The following is a 13,761-nucleotide window of genomic DNA, read 5'->3' on the forward strand; positions in this document are numbered from 1 at the left end:
TTAATAAAAACTACAAGTTGACAGAGCGAGCTTATGCTTTATTCCTTGTAATATGAAGCTCTGACTACAACTAAGACTAGAAGATGACACTTATTTGGAAATACATGAAAAATCCATAAGGGTTGCATAAAAAAAAAAAATTACTACTCCCTCTTTGCTATTCCTTGCAACACAGACGGTGGTGTAGGAGACTTGTCAGCAGCAGATGCACTTATTGTAATCACAGTCCTTAATAAATCTCTTTTTTTAATATTGACTATTTTAAACGGAAAGTTACTTCCCAGGGAGTTCTCATGCTGCCAGATTTTCAGCAACATACCAGAAGCAGAAGGTGAAGGAGGGACAGTTTTTCACATTTGGAATAGTTAATCAGCAATGCTGTAGCACACACCTTGATTTTCGGGGCTCTGACTCAAACAGTTCAGGAAGCCTTACCACTAGCAGGTACTGCTGAGGCAAACCAGGGCAAAGAAATGACTTAATCTGATTCTGCTGGAACTGCATCAATGCTATCCAGCTCCTTTGACACAAATGTTAACTGGAAAGACATTTCCCAATAGCCTATGTTCATTTGGATCCTAGGAGTAAAAGCTTAAGCAACAGTTCATTTGAGATTCCCAAGAATCAACAGTTTAGGTAGCAACATCACTGCAAGGAAACAAGAACAACTCACTACCTGAAGCTCTAAAATAATCACAGGACTTCATGGCATGGTTTTACTTGATTAAAAAAGCTGTTCAAGGAGAGGGGAAAAAAAGTTTTAGAAATTTTCCACTGGATTAATTACCTGATGGTGAATGCATCGCACAGAAGATGTTTTTCCTCACTGTTAGAGGATTTAATATAGATTTAGTTTAGCAAAGTAAATTTTGTGTCTACTCAGCAGTGCTTGAATTGCTCACTGTTCACATTAAGTAGCAAAACTGGCAGAACAGTTTGATGTAACAGTTGTTTATGATCATCAAACTGTTGAAGATGTTTTTTAGTTTCTCAGATCATAAATGCATCTATTTAGACCGAGACCAGAGGGGAGACACACTCCCAGAATCTCCCCATCCACACAGGGAAGCAGGAAAAAGAAAAAAAAAAAAAAAGAAAAAAGTATAATGGATTGGCTTTAGAGTCTCCCTGCTGAGATGAACAACTTGATCCACTTACAGTTCCAAACACATGATGCATGAAGGAACTGACAGAAATTCAATTCTTGCAAAGAAGAGCAGCTGCTCTCTAGTGGTCAAAGCCAAATATTAGGCAGCCTGAAGCAGAGGAAAAGACCTGGAGGAGAATACTTCATTATCTGGGTAACTAAAATACTGAAACAAAGCTAAGTAAGACATAAACACTGATCCCAAGCATTAATTACACAGCACAACACGATTCAAGTTAAGGCTTTGTTGCGACAAAATATTAATCCCAGCTGTATTTATATAGCAGTTGTGAAAAAAAAAATATACCATGTAGGCTATTTGTGAGCCACGCCAGTTAATTGAATTTGCTGGCAGCATTTCCTCTGCTACGCTCCAAACATCCTCCAAGATAAAACGTACCTTTTAAACAGACCTGTGGAAAACTGAATCAAGAAATTTCAACTAATAAAAGGCAACTCTCTACTGTTATAAAAGTGAAGTAAAAGTAAATAATGAAAGGAAGGAAGTCTCTTAAAATTTATTACATTCCAAAGCTTGAAGTTCTGTGTTTATTGGTGAAGTCTCTTCTGATGTTCTACAGTGCGCCCACAACAGCTCCTTTAATGAAGTCTCATAAAATCTAATATAATACTTGATTGTTGACAAATCATATACATGTTTGAGGCCCCGCACTCACTGTATCCAGACATTTCTTACATAATTCCATGAAATTTACAAGTCTGTCATTCCTGGGTTGTGGATAATGGCACAAGTGATGACCAGCTGGCAGATTTGAATGTGAAATCAAAATGAAAAACTATATAAAGCCAGAAAAATTCAGGGAAGTAACTTTTATAGACTAAATGCTTGACTAAAGCCAAGATGTTCACAATCAAGATGGACCTTTTATCCAGCGCACACTGTTTTCCAAGAACGGATCACACCACGGATCACAGGGAAATGACGGGATGTCACAGTAGGAGGCATCGGCTATTCACCATTACTTGAGTTCTTCCTCAAACAGACCAGCTTATATTGAGCCCCCTGCATATCAATTTTATTTCTCAACTACACATAGAAAGGTATAGATCTAACTGTCAGCACAATATTTTGAACTAGTAAAAGAAATCCAGCTATTCCCCTGCCGTTTTCTCCTAAACAGTCATCCTCTGACTCAAAAATAACTTCTTACACTCTCACTCACTTTACACTGCTCTTCCCTCCCAGCTTCTGCAGTGAAGATGATTACAGCAGCAAGCCGGATGTATTTTTTCCCATTAAAGGGAAAGATCAAGTATTTATACAACATTTCTATCAAGTTATTAAAAAATAAGTAAATACCAACAAAAAGTTTGAATGAGAAAGAAAATAAATACCAAGGATATGCCCTGAGCAGTGCTAGAAGTCAACGGGAAGCAGTCCATTCGGTAACTCAGGGCACAAAATGCTCAAAGTTCATTACAGCTCACTTGTAAGAAGCCACAGGAAAAAAATCCACGTAATTCCATTTGAAAACAAAAGTTATGTAAAAATGCAGATTTTTTTTTTTCCTAAAGGAATGGATAAAGATGGTTTCAAATAGGAGTACTTTTTCACACCACAAAGAAAGCAGTTTGAATTTTTGCTTCCTGTTCAGATGTACCACAACCTGCACATTTTTCACTTGTCTTTTTTACCCATAAGAGACTAACTCTTTACATGACCTACAACTCGATTACGCTGTTCCAAAACTCGAACTGTGTCCCTGCAGCACTTCCAGCTTAGGTGAGCAGTAGCTAATTTTCATTAGGAGGCTTAAAAATACATCTGCAAATGCTCAAACAATCATTGCTTAACACTCTGAAACAGGAAAGAACTGAGGTAAAGTGTTTTACCTGTAATAATGAGAGTAATACAATGAGACACCTCAGCTGCAAACCGAACAGGTCAAAAGGATTTACACCTTTAAGTAATGGAAGAGTTGAATAAATCATTTCATACATACCACATCATTAGGAAGGCTCTGAAGGTCATCAAAAGGGGTTTCCAGTGTGTTAGTGTCTACATTGAGAATCACTACGTCTTCCAGGGCCATGTTTCTTACTTTCTAAATATGAGCAGATTCAAGAAAAGGGAAAGGAAAATAGAAATATGAAGAGTTAAATCTTAAGCATAAAGGACATAAGTGATGGCATAATATCATGGCATTATGAAACTCTTTGCATTTTAAAAACAACCAACATTCCTGTCTTTCTGGCATCATTCATTTTATTATTCACATTTTACAATGCTGAAAATTAATCTTCAATTTGCAGAGGGAAGTTCTTAACATTGTGCATGCTCACATTTTCGAAAGCAGAGAGTAACCTTTTGGGATTATTCAAGCTAAGATTTATTTCAAGCACCTCTACTAATGTTTGTCTTAATTCTGGTATCCTGTTGGCACATTTTGCAGTTTCCAGCTGAGTCAAGATTTCAAGTGTATCTTTTTATATTTAGAGATTAATTGAAATAACAATAAATAGTGGCTTTCTAGGAGTGAAGAGTTGCAGTAAGTCAGGGATGGGAACTGGTTTCCATATTTCAGGTTGAATTTTGCAACTCAAATAAATACAATTGTAAACTTGTCTGTAAGGAAAATGGACACTAACCAGAGGTTAATAAATGAATAATTAAAATGGGAAAAAAGAGAAATATAACTCCACCATATTGCGGTCTCTTAATGTCCAGCGAGTCTAAACTTTTTACCCTGTTCCCATGAATTAAAAGAAAGAAATGCCTCTAATCTAAGTTTGAGTGTTTACATCATCTGTAACAGTACAGACACACAAAAGCAAAGCACAACCTATTTCTCAAAAGAACAATCATTAGTACTTTTGGCTTTAAGTGTCTAAAGGTATTGGTGATCTAAGCAAATTTAAACATTGTCACACTTTATTTCCCTGCTTAAACAACACTAAATGAATCACTGATACGAAACAGAACAGCATTTAAATATTTAACACTTTTTCCACTAACAGAAAAATTGAATTCTTTTTCTTTTGTTGACTGAAAAATTATACGTATTTAAGCCCTCTTCAAATAAAGCTTTGAAAATTCAAAAAATCAGAAGTGGAACTACAGAATACAGTAATTAAGGAAATTTTCCAGTGACAGTGTAAACAAATGTTTCAGTTCCTACATACCTATACATAGGACCAAACACAAATTATTGAGGAGGAAAATGAACAAAAACATACGCAATTTTTAATTAAGGTTTTGTGGGGTGGGGAGAATCGTTTCCTTTAAAAGAAAGGAACTAAAGCTCCAAAACAATGCCAAAGTTGAGCCTTAGGCATCTAAATAATTACCTTCAGTGTTCAAGGCTCAGTCCCCTGTCTATAAAGAAAACTGCTGTGTACTTGGGGGCGGGAGGGGGGTGGGCAACAACTATAAAAACCACTTTGTAGACATTTAAGTTTAGGTCTTCCATGAGAAATTTCTTTAACTTAAATGGGAGAATATTACATTTAATGCTTTCCATATAAAAAGCACAAGCACCACATGACAAACCAGGTACTTTCCTCTACATTTCAGGAACCAAAGGTCACTCTGCTGGCTGCATCTGATAAACTCTAAAGCAATCCAGGAGTCTTGCTCCTTCTAGGAGTCCGGAAGCACCAGACAAACTGATTTGCTCCTTCCTGTTTCAGAAAATTAAAAAATCTCACTTATACTCAGAGGAGTCTAAAAAGCTCCAACAAAAAGGTCTTGCAATGCACTTAACCAAAGCCAGAAGCTTGTCAAAACTGAGTGCTAGTAGGACAAGACAGAAGGAATTAAAACCTTCTCTTGATTCTTGCTGAAGAAGCAACAAACATGTGCCTGAACTTGTCAATGGGTGGGTTTGTAACTCTGGTGATCAATCTGCACCTTCCCTTCAGCAAAACGTTGGGCTTTTCTGTAGCACAGAATAAGCTCGTGACGAGCGGAGATCTGCCAAGGAGTACGGCACAGAAGGATGTTGCTCGTGGTGCAAGGACTATAAATGCTGGTCAGTGTAAGCATCTCCACACACGGCCCGGAAATAATTGTATCCAAAAGAAAGACCAGTATTAAACTCTGCTGTGTTACACCTTTACATTGTGAAAAGCATAACTTTACTGTAAAAATTCTCAATATTTGTATTAAGCCAGTGGATTTCCGTGGAGACAAAACCTCAAATTTAACAAACTTGAGACAAACTTGATTTATAGCACCTGTCGTGCAATGTATTTGAAAAAACATAATTTTTCAATTGTCCAATTGTGGCTCATCCTAGAGAAATGCAGACTGACCAGTTCATCTTAATCCCTACCTGTTTAATCATCTTTCCTTTAACGATAATCTTTGATAAAGGGTATTATCAGATGGTTATAAGGGCTTTTGTCAAATTATGAAATGGTTCTTTTGCTAAACATAGTACCTATCAGCCCACCTGACCTGGAAATAAAAGTATTTACTCTCTTGTTGGAATTTTAGTAAGAATTCCCAGTATCTGACATGAAACCCCATCGGACTCTCCGAATCACAACTACATGTAGATCACTTTCACAGGTACCGTTTGCGTGTCGTCACAATTTTCTCAAAATACAAAGGGACAGCCACTAAGGCACACGCAGTCACATTCCATATTTCACAACTTCCTGAATATCTAAACAAAATTTCAAAAATGAAGTGATACTTGTTAAACAGAATGGACTATACTCACTATGTTCATATTTTGCTGAAAAAAATGTGGAGAAGCAAAGAACAAGAGGAAATATGAACGTAACGGTTTCCTTATCTAATTTTACTACAGACTGGGGATTTGCTGAGTCAAACGAAGTGATTCAGTCAAAATGTGCATCACATATCATTACTGCAAACCTTTCTTAACCATCCTTCCCAAACCACTTGTAGCCATAATTAATCATCTAAAAACCATCAAATCGAACTAACATCTACACCTGCCTTTTATTTTAAATGTCTCTTTTTAAAAGAGTGGAGAGGTATGGAAAGCTGCTTTAACAAGCACACTGAACCCATTGTTTATGGCCTCTATAAACATGGCTTAGTAAGAATTACTGACTTAATCAGAGAGAACTTATCTCCTGGTGAAAAGAGCACTTTAAATTTCAGAAATGGCACCTTTACTGTGAAAATCTCTTAACTTTTCAAACAAACTCCAGGGGGCCTTAAACACCAGGTCAGTAAATAAGCAGCGGTTCGTGCGTCTGCCCCGCTCACAGGCAGCCAAACACTTCAAGTCATTTAAAGGTTTTATGTGAAAGTTTCCAAAAACATTTAGAAACTATATTCTGATAGAGAAGTATTAAGGGGTGCTCCTGTCTCACTCAGATCACATGCTAGAAGCAATATTCATCAATAATACTAACACCAGTTTATACTAAATGTTATTATATTATCACTGTCTACAGTTGGCAGGTTTTGAATTTCCTACCATAAAAAAAATCCTAAGCTAAACTTCTTTCAGAGGAATAACTTTATTGAACAGCTCATTTAAAAAAAAACAACACGTCACACAAAAACCCACCACCCTCCCCCCCCCCCCCCCCAAAAAAAAAACAACAAACCACCCCACAGGATTGCATAACTTCATGGCTAAATTGGTGCCAAAACATAAACCAAGCTGATCATGAAGCTTCACGACCAGATACAAATGTGATCAACATACCAAAAAAACGTTGTAACAGGAAAAAGAAAACGTATCTTCCACTAATTCTTTTGGAAAGGTAAAACTCTTAATGAAATCTAACATTTTTAGTAGCTAGCTTGTATATCATATTTGAGATTATTATGAAAGTACGATTCACAGTGAGTCTAAAATCCATTTGCTTAATGACTTGTCTCCACCGAGTTAATAGTTCCCATTTATTTTCTTAAGAAAAACACCACAACGCTGCAGACAACAATGTGTCAATCTGGCTGCCAGAAGCAGGAAAGGCAACGGATATAAAATTTTATTATTTCATGCCCCAACAGCAGCCAGAAGGACTTAATGAAATCACCCTTAGATTTACAATCTGAAATAGCTATTCAACAGACAAACCTGGTTAGGCTGGATGTGCCCCCTGACCTCGCAGCCCTTTGATCCGGGCGCAGCAGGTGGGCTCTGCCCCCTCCCGTGCATCTCCCACTCTTCCGCCGATCCCCCCCTTGATGTGCAGGACCCTGATCCTGTACAGGTGATGCTCGGGATCCTTATCACAAGCAGCTGTTGCCAACTGAGTGACAAACATCACCAATCTTGGTGTACAATTGAAGAAAAACCTTCTACACGTACTGCTAAGTCTGCTCGGCACTGCCCTGTCTGTCTTAGAACTTCCCCCCCAAACATCCTCAAACACAGAACCTTGTATTAAAACACGGTTATTAATCACTTCCATTTCTCCAATAATTGGATAAAAGACAATTCCATAAGTCAGTTCTCATATTTTTAAATGTGTTTTTATCAATGCTCCTCAAACCACGTACAGCCAAATTTACCATATTTGTGACTAAATTACATTTATTTTTTTAAGACCTGGATTTAAGCATATATCTATAACCCTTTCATTTAAACCCTGTAAAAAAGCCACACTTCTCCAGTTACAGCTAGAAAAGGCAGTGATTTACTAAGTATAAATGGATGGAAAAAGCTAAATATTACACCTCACCCCAATCAAAAATCATAATTAACACTACTGCTGGAAGATGCCAGTGGTCAATGAACTCTCAGGGTGTCTTCTGCTGCAAGAGGCAACCACATGGCACTGTCAGGACTAATCCAAGCGGGTGCCACCCACTTCTTGGAGCTCGTTAGCTCAGACTCCATGCATGCTAACTGGCATGTTATCAGAGAGGACCACAAACAGAGCATCCTCACAGCTACCTGAAAAAGACCAGGTAAATATGCCAAGAAGTGCTTCCAGAACATGTGCGTGGGGTTCGGAGGGCTGAACACGCAGCTTCCCACCCCCGGCGTGCGTAAGGAAGGGACGACAGACATCAACCGAGATCACCTGCCGCGTCCCAGCATATTAAAGACAGCATGAATTTTAGTGAACCTTCTTTTCCTAACATGAACATATTTGCTCCTACCAGGTTAAAACAAAACAAAAATCTGCTCGTAGAGGTTTTATGATATGCACAACTGTCCTTTATGCTCAGGAAAAATGAAAGAAACTCTAACACTCTAACAAATGCAATGTGGTTGCACGCACAAATTCCTTCTGGATAATCTTGCAGAATTAAAATTCTGAAGTCCCAGAAAAAGTCCTAGTGTGACTGGAATATTAAAAAAGAGCATAAGAAACTTTTCTAACCATTAACTCTAAAGCCTGGGTTTATGCCCTGAAAGGGTGTGCCCACGACAAGGGTGGGCATTATTGTTACTTGCATGGCTGGAAGTCTGGCACGGAAGAGCACACTGCCAGCAGCTCAGCATCTGACAGCTAAACACAGCTATCCCTGACGTTAATCACAACCACATGTGCCTAAATTCCAAGAGGTAGTCTCCCAGGTCAAGGGCATTCCTCCTCCATCAGCGCCATCACACTAATAACCTTTGCTACAGAACCAGTTGCTGAAACAATCGTTTACTATGACAAAAGTAAAAGGCTGCCCAAGTTTGACACCGCTTGTAACACAAAGGTCAGTGTAATATAATTTAAACACTAAAATAGCATACAGTACACAGGTAGAAAATGGAACAAGATTACGAAAGGGATGTGTTCATTTGATGGAGTTTCGTTTTCCTATCGCATTATTTATCGGTACTAAGTACTTATCTTCATCTAATATGAATTCAATTAGTTCCGTAAGCACGTTCCATTATTCATGGGATAGCTCCAGCCTTGCTTAGCCAACAGCTTATAAACTTTTAGCCTTCTTTGAAGTCACTTTATGGATTGCTAAATGGAAATCTTATAAAGAATGACTAACTAGGTGATGATAGAAAAGCTGAAAAATAAGAGCACAAAACACAGCTCTATATTTTCTACCAAGATTTTCCCTCATAAATCAGTTGGAGCCCTCTGACCTATAACAGGAGATTATCTTATCTCACTGGAGAACATTTCAGTCACAGCAAATTAGATTTAACAGTCAATGGATACGCTTGATATTTTAATCATAAGAAAAATTTGTCATTTTCCATTAAAATAACTGTTCCTTCTACAGAGACCCTGTGTAACACAGGAAACTGCAAACTAACTTCAAGATACAAAACGGTTTGGAAAAAATAAAATCTTTCAAGGTGAGAGAGCGAGTGTATTTTGTTTAAAATTGTTAACATTTCTGCTATGTTACTTCCAGAGGACCCATTCCAAGATAGGGATAGCAAAAACCCACAGAAACAATATTGAAGCTAGAAATTTTTTTTTTTTTCTACATTCTACATTCACTCTCCTCTTTACACCACAGCTTTCTCTGTGCAAGTTTAGGCTTCCACTAACATTTACACAACAATGACAAATTCTGCAATGGGAGCTGCTGGAGCAGAACCACGAACCTGTGTCTAACTGCAATGACTCCCACGGGGCTCGACCGGAGATAAAGAGTCCACCTGTCTTAACTTGACTAGAGGACTGGGGAATTAATCCCTCATACTGAAATGAGAACATGTGGATTAACAAAACACTTCTAAAGATCTGTTTGCTGAAATTTCAGCATTTAAAGAAAAATGAATACTGAATGACAGTAGGTTTTAGTTGCAGTTTACAGAATTATTTTGATATGGGAGAACAAATATATTTTATTTTAAAAAATACGCAACTGCTATATCATGAGAAAAAAAATACTGTTGTTACTGAGTTGTTATTCTAACAAATAAACCACATCATTTTATACCTACATATGCAGAAAAAGACAAAAAGAGCAAGGTTTCAGCATCAAAACCAGGCCAAGAGGTAAACTAGTAATTGTCCAGCTCATGTGACAAATGTCACCTTTCCTTTGCCCAAGGCACCGAGAACGCGCGCAGTACTCGCCAACAAACACACACCATAGCCCGCTGTGGGGTTTTATTTTATTTTTCAATGGAAAAAGCAGGGTTAGCTGGAAGATGCATTTCTGTCTGGAAGTACTCAATTTATCCTTAAGAGCAGAGGGAGGAGAGAAGACAGTTTGGTTTATTTATTTCATTTATTTCATAAGGCACTTTGAGTAACTCTACTTCGCCGAACTGCGTCTGTGTTCCAGAATCTCTGGCTATTCAAAAGCCATCCTGGATTCAGTATGAAACAGATTTTTTCACAAGTTACTAAAACGGATGAGAATTGCCTCCTCCAAGAACAACTCCTTTTTTTGAGTTCTTACAGATGGAGTTTGGAAGGCCTACAGAGCTCTGCAAGCTGAAGAACTGAGACAAAGGAAGAGGTAATGGGTTTATGTAGCAAGGCAGGAGTGAGACATGATGCAAAGCGACTCCAAGCCGTAAGCATTATTTTTTTTTCTATACCCATTGCCGGGCTAACCACGTAGCTCTTTGTGAGCAAAAATATTTGTGAGAGCTGACAAGTAGCCGTATTGAGATATTACCCATGCTCTACCACGTCTCCTCCTCCTTTTTCAGATAGATTGACACGTAACAAGCATGCCAATGATCACCTGGTAGAGATATGAGGCAGAAAGTTTCTTGATCAAAATGAAAAATATACTCTAGATCACTACTTCCTAGATATTACCTCAGTCCTGTCTATGCAGTGTTCAAGTGCAATTATCAGAAACCCCTCTGATATAAACATGATGTGCAAACAAACATACATGTTGACTTATTGCTTATTCACTAACACATTGTACTGCAATTCTGTACTGTACCGAGCAATATAAAGGGCATGAAAAATCATCTGTACCCAGGACAGCAAGGAAAAAAAAAAAAAGAAAAAAGAAAAAAAGAAGTCCTGCATGTTCCATCTAGCTACCCACGAAAAAAGTGACTTCTAAAATTACTTCACAGTAACACTGGAAAAGGCAGAGTTCACAAAGCATACCAGTCTAAGTTTCAACACAAAGACATAGAGGATCATTGTCACATACACATGCCCTAGTGAAAGAATGTTTCATCAGTATTTCCCGAGATATTACACACTTTTACTGACAATATAAGAACAAATATTCTAGTAATATGCATTACTTTATGTGATGCAAACCCCAGTTTAGTAAATTGTTATGTATCTCAAACACTAAGCCTCAATTTCCAAACAACAGGTCTCTAAACCAGGGACACAAGTCAATTAAATTCAAGGGCGTTTGCAACTGGTACCAGTTCAACACCGCCTGCTCGTTTCAGAGCCTACAAAAAGGCAATGCTTTCCGTGCAGGAACACCTCTTCCCTGACGGAGCACATACACGTCGTCTGGATGTCCTGTGTAAAGGGGCACAATCCATAAGGACTGGGATTTTCACAGGGATCTAAATCAACAGCTTATGTTGTCCTTCAGACACTTTTGAGGAAAGTCATCAACTGGTTCACCAGTACTGGAAGTAAAAGCAAATGTGCTATTTCCACTTCTAGAGTTTTTTAAAAGTCACATGAATTACTCTGAATTGTTTGTATGTGAAGCTTTCTGTGAGGGCTGGTTTTCTGCCAGCTTTGTGTTAACATTAACAGCAAGTTCCTTCTTTTCAGATCTTTCGAACATTAAAAAAATTACAATCTGTCTGCAAAAGCCTAAAAGAGAACTGTAACTGTCAACATTTTGGTTTAATATCGACTCTGCCTTTGTGAATGCAGAGTCAAAGGAAGGCAAGTCAACTGATGAAACGAAGCGATGGGATGGAGAGGAGAACACGACGTGAGCCCGTCCCCGACTGCAGAGTGTGCCCAAAGAGCACAAGGTATCGAAGGCGACTCCCTCGAGATTTAATGTGATCGTGTGTGCTTAACTTCAATTCTCTCAGCACTCCCAAATTAACAGGATTATTGCATTTTTAAGCATATAAATGAATGTATAATTGCTTGCAGAATTTGGCTCGAAATCATAAAACTATATATAGTTTCAGAAATGGTGAGAAAGACTTACCTCCATCAAACTTAAATGTATTCCGATGAGGTAGGGCATTGGGGCACTGCAAAGAGGGAAAAAAACAGTTTTACATTCTCATAACACTGGATTAACACGTATGACTTGTAAAATTAGCTACAGGAAAATATGGGGATACTGGATTAGAGTTTGCTTAAAAAAATTAAAAAATATATATATAAACAAACCACACATGAACAAATTTTTATTCCATATTTGAAAGACTTTTTTACTATGCAATATCCTTTCACTACTGTAAGACTTTAATTTTTCTTGACATTGGAATTTCCAAGTGACTAAGTTAAGACAGGTATATAAGGATAGCTATTAAATATATCTATAATACTGGCATCTTTTTAAAACAAAACAAAATGCATTATTACAATTTTCAAAAAATATCGAGACTTGTTCTAAGAGTATTCTTTAGAAAAACTGATCATGTTGTAGTGTTAAGAGGTTAATTTAATGCATACATATCACCTGGTACTCTAAGTTCTAAATCCTTTGAATACGGATCTAGATGCATTTTAAATAATTTATTTTTAAGTATGAATCTTGAAATGTTTACATTCATAAAAGAAAAATATAAAAATTACTCTTGAAGATTCTCATTAACTCCAGAGTTGCTGTGATATACTCTGATACCATTAGTCCCTTCAGAACACAAAACTTCAATACCCCAAGAGGCTCTTAGGCCAAATTTGTGGCCTCAGACACAGGTGTGATCCTTCTGTTATCACCAGAACGCTGACGCTCCAGGGAAAGATTGATCTTTTCCGTCTTCTCTGCCATGATGTCACCAAACACCAACACGGACTACGTACACAAGACGAACACTGAATGAAAGTTGCATCTTTGTGTACACTGTATTTCTAATATTAAGCTTATTAAAGGACTCCCACTCGCCTAATCAGGGAAAGCTTATATTTGCACGGCTTATTAGAGCACATCAAAGAGGATGCCAAAGCTGCTAATTGCAAATATGGCATATACTGCCTGTTAAATGGAAAGCACACAGACAGACACAACTTTTAAAATAGCACCTCATTTCATTTTGGATACAGAAGCTCAAAGAACTCATTTTCAATTTCAGATGAAAAAAAACCGAAAGAAATGTCACTGTACTGCCTTGGATTAAAATATCTTCCATATTGCTTTGATAAACTGGTGCCTATTGCTCAGTAACAGAAGTACAGTGCTGAAAAAACTACTGCAAGACACCAGACCAGCAAAAATCACTCTGCTTCTCATTTCCATGAGAAATATATTTAAAAAATCACTGATATACATATTAATATTTATCACGTTCATTAATATACCACCTAAAACTGCTGCTCTGTTGGATGTTGTACCAAGAGATGGAAACGGCCTCTGTATTGGACATTCTACATGAAAGCACCGTGGGCTTTTTTTTCCTTTTTGAAGCCATTAAACACATATAACTTCAGAAAACCCTTGCAAGTTCATTGGTACAACACCAAAGCGCCGCGTGCCGCACCGCAGCACAGCGCACCGGAGTGCCCGGCGGGATGGCCCTGCCCAGGCTTCACCCACGCAGCACCTCACGACAGGCAGCCCAGTCTGTACCAGTCTCGGTACAAATCCTGAAGGTTCTGCTCCCCGGGAAATC

The 13,761-nt window shown here is 38.0% G+C and overlaps 1 protein-coding gene across 3 annotated transcripts in view; it reads right to left on the bottom strand.

The window, feature by feature from the left end:
• The window catches only part of DENND1A (DENN domain containing 1A), a 205,457-nt gene that overhangs the window by 80,439 nt on the left and 111,257 nt on the right, over window positions 1-13,761 (bottom strand). For all 3 annotated transcript variants that reach the window (XM_086625432.1, XM_086625431.1, XM_086625430.1), the window contains exons 11-12: window positions 12,132-12,177; window positions 3,112-3,213 (exon numbers count right to left, since the gene is read on the bottom strand). In XM_086625432.1, the coding sequence (XP_086481558.1) occupies window positions 3,112-3,213; window positions 12,132-12,177 (148 nt within the window). The remainder of the gene's footprint in view (window positions 1-3,111; window positions 3,214-12,131; window positions 12,178-13,761) is intronic.

This window comes from Tauraco erythrolophus, chromosome 22 (assembly GCF_009769465.1).
Source record: "Tauraco erythrolophus isolate bTauEry1 chromosome 22, bTauEry1.pri, whole genome shotgun sequence".
Classification (NCBI taxonomy): domain Eukaryota; kingdom Metazoa; phylum Chordata; class Aves; order Musophagiformes; family Musophagidae; genus Tauraco; species Tauraco erythrolophus.